The 15,153-nt window shown below is 42.5% G+C and overlaps 1 protein-coding gene across 2 annotated transcripts in view; it reads left to right on the plus strand.

Annotated features, from left to right (window-relative positions):
* LOC126273121 (SET domain-containing protein SmydA-8-like) overlaps window positions 1-15,153 on the plus strand; it is a 210,216-nt gene that overhangs the window by 67,533 nt on the left and 127,530 nt on the right. Inside the window, exon 2 of one of the 2 annotated variants that reach the window (XM_049976575.1) lies at window positions 1,359-2,050. In XM_049976575.1, coding sequence (XP_049832532.1) covers window positions 1,381-2,050 — 670 coding nt within the window. In that variant the 5' untranslated portion in view covers window positions 1,359-1,380. The remainder of the gene's footprint in view (window positions 1-1,358; window positions 2,051-15,153) is intronic. The other variant, XM_049976576.1, reaches the window with a different exon arrangement.

Consider the following 15,153-nt stretch of genomic DNA (forward strand, 5'->3'; position numbering starts at 1 on the left):
TGTGTTTCGGGAATGTCAGGAAAAACTTCAGTCATTCCAGTACTGAAGGTAACATTACATTCTGCAGTGACACTGACAGTTTGTTCCAAGGCCTAAACATTACATATAAACCAGACTGTGGAGAGTACTGGCAGATCAGAAACAAGCCTGAAGGCAGTACTCTTACTCAATAGTAATGAGAGCTCATACCTCAGTTGTCGGACGTTGACAATGGCATTCCGACGAGAATTCCTCTGCTCTGAGTGAGGTGGATGCAATTCCGCAACACTGCCTTACTGCATGACTCATATAGTGAACATATGAGTCATGTAGTAAGGCAGTGCTGCCAAATTGCGTTGGAAGCGTTCATCTAACTCACTTACAGCAGAGGAATCCACGTCACAATGCCTCTGTAGGCTTTTTGATGTCCGACAAGTAAGACTGTGAAACCTAAATACCTCATTTACTTGTAACCCTGCAGAGGAGACAGTTTGAACCTTGATATTCACTTTCAGGCCATATAAATCTACAAGACACGGCTAATTTCGTTTCTGTATAGAATAAAAAGTGAAAATTTGTGGACCAGTGTAATCCACGCCCACAGATTGAATCTGAACCGATACCACCATAGCATAGGGATTATCTGTAGTGAACAGGTGGGTGCTACGAATGTTGACGATACCGCCTGTCGTAAAGGTAGCCTCGTATGTGAACAGGATGGATGACAGAAGTGACAGCACCGTGGTGGCCTGTGGGACCAGCTTGTGACAAAACCCTGGCGATGGGGGCAAGTCGGCAGACAATAAGGTCTGCACACGTTACACAGATGGTGGCAGTTGTCACGGGAAATGGTCGTGTCACGTGCCCCGTGCTGGCAGCCCATCTGCCCGATTTTATTAATGGTATCGTTTTCAAAGATGATTTATCTCTGTCTTTAAGTGCGTGTACCTTCCTCGGAACACACTTCCGCCCATATTTTCGCATGTCGTTACTTGCTCCTTACCCCTTTTGAGGATATTTTCCTGCAGTTTTTGCCCATGTAGCAAAACAACCCCATGTATATACAACTGTTACTCACTGGCTCGGGCAAACGCAGTGGTTAGTACACTGGACCCTGTTCAACTCCGCGTCCGGTCATTGTGATTTCGCTAAGTCGCTTGAGACAAATGCCAGGATGATTCCTTGGAAAGGGCACGGCCGCTTTCCTTGTCCATCCTTCCCTAATCCGAGCATATGCTCTCTAATGACATCGTTGTCGATGATACATTCAACACTAATCTCCTCTACCACTTCCTCCTGTTACTCCTCAATAATCATTTGTTTATAGGGAAACAGATGTAGAAGCTCTGGGAATGATTGTTATATTTTTTTTCCTTCAGCAGAGTTGGCGACTGCCTTCAGATGGAAGTGTCGGAAGCAGCTGTTCCAGCTGCTAACAGCGACAGAGTACAAGCAGAGGATAGCACCGTGAGCGGGCTGAAAGCTCGTGTGGAGCCAGAACACCTAAACGGCAACTGGCAAAGGCAGCACTGCAAGGAAGAGGAGATCCATATCAAAGGAAAGGTGTTGGCCAATGGGACCCTGCTGGAGAATGGCTCCGTAAGTCACGACCGAGTGTCGGACGCGCACGAGGAGCCTGTTCTCTCTCCATCTGAGAGGCCGGAGCTTAGCAGGAATATCAGTGTGGCAAATGGGGGTGATGTGGAAGACGGAGAATGGGACAGATGTGAGGGGCAAGTGCGGGAAGCGTCCCCAGGAGAGGAGGAAGAGGTGGACCCGGCGAGCGGCGAGCTGCTGACGGAGGAGCGCCTGGCGGAGACGGAGCGTCTGCTGCGCCGGCACTCGGGCTGCTCGGGTCCGTGGCGGCTGTGCCGCTCGCCGCTGGGCGGCCGCGGGCTGGTGGCGGCCCGGGCGCTGTCTGCCGGGGAGCTGGTGCTCAGGGAGCCGCCGCTGCTGCTGGCGCCGCGCGCCGCCTCCGCACCCCTCTGCCTGCGCTGCCACCGCCGCGCCGCCCCCGACCGCCTCCGGCAGTGCGCCCGCTGCCACATGCCCGTCTGCTGCGACGCTGCAGGTGCGTGACCGTGTCAGGCTTTATTTCACTGTGTAACACATCACTTACCTTACAAGGGAACCGCCGCATCGCACCCACCTCAGATTTAGTTATAAGTTGGCACAGTGGATAGGCCTTGAAAAACTGATCAATCGAGAAAACAGGAAGTAGTTGTGTGGAACTATGAAAAAGTAAGCGAAATGTTCATACTGAGTAGTCCATGCGCAAGATAGGCATCATCAAGGATAGTGTGAACTCAGGAGCGTCGTCGTCCCGTGGTTAGCGTGAGCAGCTGCGGAACGAGAGGTCCTTGCTTCAAGTCGTCCCTCGAGGGGAAAAGTTTAATTTTTTATTTTCAGACAATTATCAAAGTTCAGGCACTCGATCTCCAAAACCCCAGGACATTTTAACATTTTTAAAATGTTCGGATAATAAGTTGCCGTCTCTTCAAGAATAGATTATGAATGCAGCTATCCGCTATCTCTGTGGAATGTTTCATCTTTATAGACGTGTATCTGTTGCCTTTAAGATCCCTTGACCTTCAAACACAAATCTATACAGTAAAGTAAGGGCCTCCCATTTCTTGGCTGATCCGTGATAAGACAGGCGAAAAATTAGACTAATGGAGGACTATTAGTATTATCTCTTTTCATTCGCTCTCTCTCTTCCTCTCCTTTATCTGTGTACAGTTTTTAATAGAATATTTCATTACGTGAAATCAGCCAAATAGAATCTTTGGTGGAGTCCTTCGTCTTGGTAATCAGCAGCTGGCTTGCTGTAAGAGATCTTTACATTTATTATTACTGTTAAACACTGCATTCAGACGGGAGAATCAATTGTTTGGACAATTTGTTCCTTTTACGACAGATTACGAATTCCAGATGTGTACGAGGCCTTTTCGGACGATTTAGCACAGACTCAGTGATTGCAGGCTCTCTTAGACACAGCTGAAACTTCCCCACTTACAGGGCCAACGTGATGATCAAATGATTCAGAAAAAACTCATTCGTTCATTCACTCCAGAACAAAAAAGTCACAAACCTTATTTATGGAGGAAATTGTGTATTAAATCCGTCTCCATTACATGTCCATATCTCCGGTGATTCCACGTCTTAATTATTTTCCTTTGACAGTCTCTTTCTCTTCAAACAAACCGCTAGCGGCACAAATGTTAATTGGCTCGCTGTAACGATAAGAAAAGCAGAATATGTATATCTCAGAAACACGTCAATCCCTCAACAGATACTCCAGAAGCTGCCCTAGTTACCACTCTAACACTCATGGAGAATGAATATATGCATCTGTTATTTCAAAGAATAAACGCACTAGAAAATACTTTGGCGTAGTCGAGCTGTCGCCGCATATATTACGAGAAAATCAGATCAGATAACTTTTCCAAAGTGAATGAATGTGGATGGTTTGATTGAAAATGATTAATTGGTGCGTGGTAGAGGGGACATTACAACATGTTCAGATTTGCTTGGACATATGCAGGATTTGACTGTCTACACACAGCAAAAATTTGAAAACATTAAAACCATATGTTTTGACAGAGCACAGGGAAAACTGTGCAACTGTGCAACTGTTGCATTCATTTGTTGCAGTTTATGTGACAAACTCTTATGTCTTCTTCACTTTTTTGGGAGTGATTATCACATCCACAAGAACCTAAATCGGGCAAAGTAGAATGTTTTTACCCATTCGTGAAGTGTACTAAATAGCTGGGTCGAGAGCATATTCCTGTTATGTGACAGACATGCCGTCACCAGTGTCGTATAGAATATATCAGACGTGTTTTCCTGTGGAGGAATTGGTTGACCTATGACCTTGCAATCAAATGTTTTAGGTTCCCTTTGGAGAGGCACGTCCTTTAGTCTACTAATCGCACGGTTTTGCGGTGCGGTCGCAAAACAAAGACACTAAACTTATTACAGTGAACAGAGACAATGACCGGACGGACAGATCATAACTTTGCGAAAATAAAAGAAAGTAAACTTTTCACTCGAGTGAAGACTTGAACCAAGGACCTCGTTCCGCAGCTGCTCACGCTAACCTCGGGACCACGGCGCTCCTGAGTTCACACTATCCTTGATCTTGCCTATTTGCGCATGGACTACTCAGTTTGTATATTTTGGTTATTTTTTCATAGTTCCACACAACTTCTTGCTGTTTTCTTGATTGATCTGAGGGGGGGGGGGGGGGGGGTGCGATGGGGAGGTTCCCTTGTTAGAAGAGAAACTACGATAAAGTGGTTTTCTTCTACATTGTCACCACTATTAGCCCTTTATGCTCATGAAGTAGTGATTGCTATCGACAGGGGATGTCAAATTGATTCCATATTTTTAGATTTCCAGAAGGCCTTCAACACCGTTCCTCACAAGCGTGTTCTAACCAAACTGCGTGCCTACCGAGTATCGCCTCAGTTGTGAGACTCTATTCGTGATTTCCTGTCAGACAGTCACAGTTCGCAATAATAGACGGAAAGTCATCGAGTAAAACAGAAGTAATATACGGCGTTCCCCAAGAAAGTGTTACAGCCCCTCTGTTATTCCTGATCTATATTAACGACATAGGAGACAATCTGAGTAGCTGTCTTAGATTATTTCTACATCTACATTTATACTCCGCAAGCCACCCAACGGTGTGTGATGGAGGGCACTTTACGTGCCACTGTCATTACCTCCTGTTCCAGTCGCGTATGGTTCGCGGGAAGAACGACTGCCGGAAAGCCTCCGTACGCGCTCCAATCTCTCTAATTTTACATTCGTGATCTCCTCGGGAGGTATAAGTAGGGGGAAGCAATATATTCGATACCTCATCCAGAAACGCACCCTCTCGAAACCTGAACAGCAAGCTATACCGCGATGCAGAGCACCTCTCTTGCAGAGTCTGCCACTTGAGTTTGCTAAACATCTCCGTAACGCTATCACGCTTACCATATAACTCTGTGACGAAACGTGCCGCTCTTCTTTGGATCTTCTCTATCTCCTCTGTCAACCCAACCTGGTACGGGTCCCACACTGATGATCAATACTCATGTATGCAAGTATTTACTCAAGTATTTGCAGATGCTGTCATTTACCGTCTTGTAAAGTCATCAGATGATCAAAACGACTTACAAAATGATTTAGATAAGATTTCTGGACGGTGCGAAAAGTTGCAATTGATCCTGAATAAGGAAAAGTGCGAAGTTATTCACCGGAGTACTAAAAGAAATCAGCTAAATTTCGCTAACGCGATAAGCCACACAAATCTCTGAGTGCTGTAAATTCAACTAAATACTTCGGGATTGCAATTCCAAATAACCTAAATTGGAACGATCACATAATATTGTGGGTAGAGTAAACCAAAGACTGCCATTCATTGGCAGAACACTTAGAAGGTGCAACAGGTCTACTAAAGAGACTGCTTACACCACGCTTCTCCGCCCTATCCTGGAGTATTGCTGTGCGGTGTGGAATCCGCATCAGGTGAGACTGACGGATGACACTGAAAAAGTACAAACAAGGGCAGCTCGTTTTGTATTATCGCGAAATAGGGGAGATAGTGCCACAGACATGATACGTGAATTGGAGTGGCAATCATCAAAACAAAGGCGTTTTTCGTTGCGATGGGATCTTCTCATGAAATTTCAATCACCAGTTTTCTCCACCGATTCCGAAAATATTATGTTGGCACCCACCTACATAGGGAGAAATGATCATCACGATAAACTAAGAGAAATCAGGGCTCGCAATTTAAGTGCTCCTTTCTCCTGCGTGCCGTTCGAGAGTGGAACGGTAGAGAGACAGAATGAAGATGGTTCATTGAACCCTCTGCCAGGCTCTTTATTGTGAATACCAGAGTAATCACGTAGATGTAGATGTGGATGTAGATGTGTCATCAGCTTTGTGGCTTCTTGAGGGATGTCACTGGGGTGTGTAGGCTGATTTTTAGTGTTTCGTTCCTTAATCGATAATGACGGAACCCCCACAGCATCATTTTGCTGCCAGACGTTGCCAGACTTCTATTTTCCTCTGTATCTGGTAGATGCAGCATTCTAAATTTGTCACATACTAGTGTGTCTGATAGCTTGGCGCTGCAGAAAACTGAAGTTTCTGGCTCAACGAAATCAAAAGATTATGCCATTTTTCACAGATCTTCATACTCGCAATTAATCAAACGCTATAAGATACTTCCCACTGACCGAGAAATTTCGCAATAAATAAAGTTTCACAGTAACAGTACACGAAAAGAAATCTTAAACTGTTAAGTTCTAATTATATCGCACAAAAAACACTGTCAGTTATGTCCGTCTTCCATCCGTTAATAATTCTTTTTCTCAGGAATAACAATAACATTAAACCATTCTCGAAAGTGATGGAATTCCCAGGACCGAAATCTTGCCTTATCGATATGAAAACCAAAATCGTCGAGATTCTAGTTCCCGCGATGAATGCACTATATAGAAGTTTGTACTGAATTCTCAAAGCGCGAGTGCTGCTCGTACTTGCCCAATTTTTTTAAGCATAAAATGAGGGTCAGCATTGGTCGTTAAAGAAGAAATCTTTATTTCTGTTGCAAAAGCCATTTGAAACACTGCGTGACCATTAGTGCTAGTTTTAAATCCTTGTGTACTTGTAACACATGCAGTAAAATGGCAATATCTGCGCATATCAATGAAGAGTACTTATCATACCGAAATATTTGGTACAGTCTGGACATATCGTGCGATTGTCTAAACTTTCCAAATGCGACAACTCCTGCAAAGTTACAATGATCTGTTAGTAGTTGATTCCTGTAATTTCTACATCTACATCCATACTCCGCAACCCACCTGACGGTGTGTGGCGGAGGGTATCCTGAGTACCTCTATCGGTTCTCCCTTCTATTCCAGTCTCGTATTGTACGTGGAAAGAAGGATTGTCGGTATGCTTCTGTGTGGGCTCTAATCTCTCTGATTTTATCCTCATGGTCTCTTCGCGAGATATACGTACGAGGGAGCAATATACTGCTTGACTCTTCGGTAAAGGTATGTCTCGAAACTTTAACAAAATCCCGTACCGGGCTACTGAGCGTCTCTCCTGCAGTGTCTTCCACTGGAGTTTATCTATCATCTCCGTAACGCTTTCGCGATTACTAAATGATCCAGTAACGAAGCGCGCTGCTCTCCGTTGGATCTTCTCTATCTCTTCTGTCAACCCTATCTGCTACGGATCCCACACTGCTGAGCAGTATTCAAGCAGTGAGCGAACAACCGTACTGTAACCTACTTCCTTTGTTGTCGGATTGCATTTCCTTAGGATTCTTCCAATGAATCTGTCTGGCATCTGCTTTACCGACGACCAACTTTATATGATCATTCCATTTCATCAATTTTTGTTGAACACCAACGATGTGTCCTGCAGCTAGTGCATAGGGATAGTTTATGCAGTGTGGCAAAATCATAAGATAAGGTTTTTCACTTGACTATAGACGTAGTCTACTCAGTGTCATGTCTAATGGACTTCCTTATGAAACATCGTTGTAGTACACGTGTTTGTGCGAGTTAATTGGGCGTCCCACACACGCCATCTTCCGTAAACGTCCTCTGATCTCTGTGAAACAGATATCTACCTTGTTTCGAGAACTGGAATATATTTAGCACCAATATTAATGATATTAATGATTTTGTGCCATATTCCTTGCATGTATTGCCCAGTACTCTTCACGAGGGTTCCGTCAGCCTGATGCACCCTTTCACCTTCAAGTGGCAAAACTCTCCACTTCTTCCAGAAACTGGGTTATGTGGTTTTATTTGCCAGATGTCAAACAATTTGAATTCACAACTTAAGGTACAACGCACTAGTAATAAAAGCGTGACTCAACTGTTCAAAAGTATTGGAAGAATCCGTCTCCACTTGATTTTACACTCCTAGATCATCGCTGACTGTCGTCATGAAACTCAATTAAGAAGGGGCTTCATGGTGCGACGCAAGGCGGTGTAGGCTCTGCTGCTACTTGCAGTGATTCGGTATCCTAATACGGTGGTTTTCCTACGCCCACGGGGCACCTCTAACAACAGGCTAAACACAATGAACCCAGAAGCGGTTCAATACTCACACTAACTCGAAGAACCTAACTTAAACTTCATTGCCTATAAAATAACAGCGATTTCTCATTTATATCAGCTATTGTGGGGTAGGTGTGTGTGTGTGTGTGTGTGTGTGTCTGTGTGTCTGTGTGTCTGTGTGTCTGTGTGTCTGTGTGTCTGTGTGTCTGTGTGTCTGTGTGTCTGTGTGTCTGTGTGTCTGTGTGTCTGTGTGTCTGTGTGTCTGTGTGTCTGTGTTACTGGTATGAACTATTGCGACCTGTTACGATCCTAGCAGCAAAAGCCTGTATTAGTTGAACGTCTGCTATGAAGCCTCCCTTGAGGGCTGCAAAAGCAGCAGAAGTGCTCTAAAATTGCTGCCTAGCGTCTTGTATGTGACTACGTTTTGAGGTTCTCTACACTTTTGCATACCCATTTTGCCAAACCTAGGTCTTACACCCACCTTACCTATTACAGATTTCAATTGTTGATACCATTTCGCAACGCAAATGCATGTGCTAGTTGCAGGATTTCGCGTGTGAATAAAGTGAGCTGCATTTTCATATAAAGGGTATCACAGAAATGTTGCACCAAACTTAGTAGTTGTAGGTGCTATGAGAAACAAGAGGATAAGAATCAGTGTCTGCAAATGTCATCCACCGAGGCAAAAGAGCATCGCATTCATAGGAGACAAGAACTGTCTAAGCAGCAGCAGCTAGCTCCCATCTTCTCCACTATTTATCGTGGCAGTCACGATCACCGAATAACAATATTGCTAGCCATTCCGCCTACAGTCTCAGTGTACAAAGTCATGTTTGCTGCTGAAAGGGTGGTCTATCGGCAGGCGCTGAAGCCCATAACATTCTGTAGCGTCGTTGGATGATGTTTACAGATATGGGTGCCTATCCTCGATTTGTTCTTAAAGACTACCCCTCTACAGCACACCAAAGTTCGTCGCAACATTTTTGGCACACAATGTATATGGGTTTTGTTGAATCAGTGTTGCTTTCTTCAGAGGCACACTCTTACGTCCAGGAATGTCATGGCACTAGTGTAAAATATAATCTAGGATTCAGCAACACAGACACAAATTTGCTGTACTAGGATGTAATTCTGTGCATCTTTTTCACACGTTTGGTAAACAGGAGAGACCACTCTTTTCCTATTGTGACACTATTTCACTAATTTATTCTCTATACAAATATGAGTTAGGAAAGCCGCAAACTCTGAAGTGTATTCAGTGTTCAGTCCCAATGGAATTCTGCTGGGTCTTGTGAGGTGTCAGTTGAGCTGTTTATCAAACCTGCTAAGATGGTACAAATCCAATCTCTGGTGCAACACATGGAAGCGAAGATCCCCATAAAATCAAGCAAGTTAAAGAGAAATAATTTCGCACAAAGGATAACGTCTTATTGAAGGAAAACTAAGAGGAGTAGCCCACTTAAGCATGAATGTACGAGGACCACACCTCAGATGGATATATTAATGGACACTAGCAGTTACTTCTGCAATTCAGTTTACCATAACACGTCAAATAAATGTTTACCCAGCGAATCAAGCACATAAACATTTAATAAGTAGACAAAAGGTTCTGATTATGGAGGCTAGCCTTGGTAGGTAGACACATGAAAGTAAAACGTGGAGCTATATCGCGGGTATGAGAAATTACTGTGAAAGTAGTAAGTGATTTAAAGAAATGATACCAGAAAGCCGAATATGAACACCAATAGATTCGCCAAAGTGAATGTCGGTAGCAACTACCTGGCTTCGAACATTAAGAGCCCAGTTAAACACTGATATAAAATATATAGTCCCACGTTCCCCTCGGCTCAATGACTGCATCGTCAGTTCGTGCTTACCACTCTGAATGGCGCGAGAAAGCGGCAGTAATGGCTAGAAATTGATTCAAACTCGACCTCTCTACTCTGCTCTAAGGTGGAGGCACATCTCTGCAGCTGCCTAAGCCGAAGGGCATTCTCGACAGCATCCCTGCAGCAAGTGTGTACTCATAAGTTTGCCAGCAGCAAGCTTCCTCGACTTTACTGTCTGAAACTTACCTGGATCTGAAACTTCCTGGCAGATAAAAACTGTGTGCCGGACCGTGACTCGAACTCTGGACCTTTGCCTTTCGCGGGCAAGTGCTCTACCAACTGAGCTGCCCAAGCACAACCCCAGTCCTCGCAGCTTTACTTCTGCCAGTACCTCGTCTCCTACCTTCCAAACGGTCCCGAGTTAGTCTCGTTCCGGCACACAGTTTTAATCTGTCAGGAAGTGTCATATCAGCGCACACTCCGCTGCAGAGTGAAAATCTCATTCTTGCCTGGATCTCGCAGCATAGGAATCTCGCCAGCCAATCGTAGATGACCTTGCAAGTTCCGGCCAATTTTATAAAAAAGTGTAACAGATTCCTACTTTCGTGTATTGTGGCGTGGTTAACCAGTAATTGTGTGTCATGTGAAGGTAGGCACAAAATCTCTCCCACTGCATGACATGGTTGAAGCTCCAACCAACCAAACAGCTTGCACGTAGACGTGCAAGAAAGCGTGCCTTCTATCGAAATAATTATTGTGAACGAGAGTTCCTATTACTCCACATTAAGTCAGTATCTCTTTGTCGTACGGCTGTTGACAGTGGCCGATCCAACACTAAAGTCTGGACTCCACACCTTGCTTTCAAACTTTTTTCTCTCCAAAACTCATTTCTCCTAATACCTCGCACAATGCAGTTTTAACGGAACGCATGTCCTACACCTGGTCGAGGGTTCCTTTCAGCACCGAACAAGTTTGACACCCCAATCCTTTTAACTTCAGTTACATGTCGTGAACCAGCTAAACAAAGCTCCCAACGCTGCAGAAAATAACAGGCTCCTCTCACTATAAAGAAAAGGAAATGCAACGTAGTAGTAATTAGCTGTAGTAGTAGTGAATGTCTGCAGTTACCATGCAATTTCAAGGAATCGACTGTATTGACTATTGGGGTGTGGGTATTGCATTATAAAATAGACTGCATGGCAATTTGTGCAGTCTGTTTCCTTACTGCCTATGCCAAACCTTACATTAACATGAAGGGAAAAGGTAGTTTTTTGCACATTGTTATAGGAATCAACTTGCAAACTCCAATCGGCGTTGCAAGCCCATGGGTTGCCTTCTATGGGTGGTGATACTGGATTTTTTTCATCTAAAATTCTCCAAGCATTTATTCTGCTTGTATTTAGTTCCCACACATTGAACTATTCAGTCAATTGTTGTTTAATATTTAACAATAACTTTCAGGTATTATGATATAAACCGTTGTGTTACCGTCCACCTTAGCGCAGAAAAAACGGTTTCCTAGTAACCACCTGTGTACAGAGAAAAACCTGTAGTGATAGATTCTCTCGTTGTGGGAACAACACTTCATTGCGTTTTCCTTTGCGTTCATGAGCGGTTCACGAGCTGCATGTCGACTTGCCCTGTATGCAGAGACTTGTCGATAGTACAAAATGGTTGCTAATTACCACCGCAAGAAACAAAATCCTAGGTACGACTGACCAGTACGTGTTGGTGTAGGATCTTGGAGGACAGTGGAGCTCACATGTGTTTTAATAGCGAATATCGTGGGTAAATGAAACAATTTTCTTTTTAACACAAAAAACATTCCGCGTTACACTCAATTTCGCTGGTACTGTATGAATTATTAGTGCAGAATAGCGAAGTTAACTGTAGTCACATCCAAAACGAAAAACCAATGGCTGTTACAAACATTTATATCTAGAAGTTCGTCACAAAATGTTAGTCATATTTAAAATATGACCTGATCAAACGCTGTCAGGTGAGCTGGCACTCGTCCTGTGTGTTATACTTAGTATTACTTAAAGTTAAAGCAAAGAGCGATTCCTTGGGAGTCTGAGGAAGTGCTTTCAGACACAGGTTTCAGGAATCACGTTGCAGAAAGGAAATTGTTCCACTTTACTCCTGAAACCAAACTTGCTGCTGTGTATGTTTAATGTGAAACTGACGAATATTAGGACTACAACGGGCATACCAATATTAGCTGGATAGTGAACTATGTCTATGCACGCTATTGCCATAATACAATCCGTTATTCAATATTAGTCGTCATTTATTTTCAAGAGATTAACATAATATTTAACTGTCAAAATCAAGTCTGAGCCTTGTTATGACGCAGCAGTGATGCGGATCAACGCTTCGCGCCGATCTTAAATTAGCAGGCCAGATGAACATGTCTGAGAACAGAATAGATGCCAAAGTTGATCTTAACGTAAATCTTAAGTGCCACTCGAATGTATTGTTAACTGTAACCAGCAAAGGGTCTAACGACCAAAGGGCCTAAACTTTGCGCTAAATATAGAACCGACTCTTTGTCATTAGTTCAGGCTGGTATGTAGCCCTAGCCTGTGGAAGGACAACTGAGGATAATTCACAGACATCGTGACTATATGTCCTATGCTCTAGTTTGTAACATCAAGCGTCTGTTATATAGTTTTACCCTATTTCGCTTTACTTTCTGTCTCGAAGAAATTTGTATAGTTTCGGACCCCCCCCCTATACTGTCGAGAATGTGTTTGTGAATCAGTTGCTATCCAGAACGTTCCATGTGGCAGAAGCAGAATGTAGCCTTCGGAACAAGCATGCCGAAAACTCGTTGCTCTCCAGACAGCATTGTTTCAGACAATGTGCAGAGCTCTTAAGTCGCTGCATTGGAACACTCATTGTCTACGTGAGGGCTTTGTTTAAAAGCGGTGAAACCAGTGTCTGATTACGATGTGAAAATTTTGTTGTGGCACCTCTTCATTTGGAAAGCAAAGATAATGAAAAATTATCGTGAGTTTAGTTCCATGAGAGTTTACTTGCAGAAAAACAAAAATGAAAAAGTAATCAAACACGAGGAATTTGTCGCTTTCCAAGCTTTACCATACCTTTTCCATCTCCGTTTCTTCAGTCAAAACTACTGTTAATATTTCTCACTTTTTGCAATAGATGTCCGGAGGATTTCTAAAAGGTTTGGCTATAGAAACCAAAAGGCAAATGCTTATCAAAATTAAGAATAATTTTTAAGTTACCTGTTATTTCTGTTTATTAATGCTATTTGTTACTAGGTGTTTGGATTGGATTGCATAAATATTTCTTTCTTTTTTCTTAAGTGCTAGGACATATACTTGATCTACTATTACTGATTCTCTTTAAAAATATATTTTTTGTATACTTCGACAAACTTCTTAATATCAGTTTAGTCTTCCATTATTTTGTCTTGCTACTTTTCTTCCTAGTGTCTTTTTTTATAATTAATTTGCACACGTCTAAAAGCTCTCATCGAAATGTGGTGTAGTGACTTTCTTCAGTATTAATAGATAAATACATCTTATTACGATAGTATATAGTGAGACATAAGCTCTTTCCTTTCTCCTGACACTTTTTAGATTAGTTTTAAGAAGATATATGTGAGATACAAAGTTTAGTTTTGTATTTCAGACATTTTTGTCGATGTATATTGTTCTGTTTACGTGGTCGTGAATTTTTTCAGCGTTAGTACTCAAGATCTCTCCGCTCAAAGATTTGAGGCTTCTGTTAGATTTCCAAAAGTGTTGTTAACATCATAGCTCTGATTAGTTTCGTTAATCAACACCTAGAATCATTTTATATTGCTGGTGATCCCGTGTTTTGCTTAAAGTGGTCTCACTGAACTGTAGCAGGGTTTCGACGGAGAACCTCTTATTATTGAAAACAAAAACTTCACTACATTTATTACACAGAGAAACCGTGACTCTGCATGTTTCATGTTTACTGTGTAAGTGAAAGATGTCGGTTACTTTATTTTTATTTATTCATCACTATTTGCTTCAACTTGCCACCTGGAGGCTAGGACAAGTAAAGTTCAAATCTGCTTGCAACTGTATATTTTCTTTGGTTAATACCATATAAATAACCAGCCATTATGTTCATAGTGGGTACTACATCAAGAAATTTAATTAAAGATGGCGTTTTTCGCTTCTGTTTTTATTTTATTGATAGACGACTTGTAATTTTCTAAATAAAAAGAACACTACATTCTCTGCACGAACATGAACGCAGTGACGTGAATCTAACTTAGGATAGTTTCATGCAGTATCAAAATTTCCATATGCTTTGAAAGGGCAACGTCTTTAAATTTGCGTTATCCGTTGTTGTTTACACATTTGTCTCCTTAGAAAAGTTGACATTTTAATAAGGCGCAAAATTTGCAAAGATATTACGTTTACCAAAGAGTAAAGCTAAGAATGGGCTAATAATTTAAAGAAACTGTAACTAAATTTACGTGTGTACTTGAGCAAAGTTAAAGTTCTGCAGAATTAACGGCACTTAATAAAATGAAATTAACACAAACCTATTCTAACTAAAGATGTTCTTTAAGAAAGTAGCAATAGAAAACAACAGTTCTGCTACCGAAGCTAATCAGAGGTGAACCTCTTGCGAAACTTGAAATCCATCGTTCAAGTTAGGCTCCTGATTTTTTGTTTAAATTTCCTAAAGCTAATCTAAAATGTAACGTATGACTTGCAAGCGCCGTGTTCCCTGCAGGAGGAGGTTGAGGTAATTACTTATTATCGAAGGTTGCTTTTACTGCAGTTTTCAGAATTAAGTTACGGTTAGCTATAAGCCGATCGCGATCTAGTCTACCTAAACTAAGTTTGCATTGATGTGTACTGGTATTTATCTCTGGATCTTCGGCCGACGTTTAACGATCTTCCTGACATTTCACCGACACGAGCGGCTGCCATTGTCAGCTTCAGCCTCCTTTGTTGGTGACAGACCAGAATCGAGCCCGCCGTCAGATTTTACATGTAAGCTATCTGTTGCTCCAACACCTGAACCACTGTGGTTCCCCCTGATTAATACAGCGTTAGCTGCAGCACAGGAATCGGGATCCGTTTACCTTGAGGATTTCTTTTTACTCGTTAAAACTGTTCTCGTATTTGTGAATTTCTATAACGTGCCTGAACAAACAGCTTCCCTACAGCGTGAACCTTATGCTCGAGAATTTTATTATGTGGTCGGTGCCTCACAGCGCGTGATTTCCCAGGACAGATTTCTCCATC

This window comes from Schistocerca gregaria, chromosome 5 (genome assembly GCF_023897955.1).
Source record: "Schistocerca gregaria isolate iqSchGreg1 chromosome 5, iqSchGreg1.2, whole genome shotgun sequence".
NCBI lineage: Eukaryota > Metazoa > Arthropoda > Insecta > Orthoptera > Acrididae > Schistocerca > Schistocerca gregaria.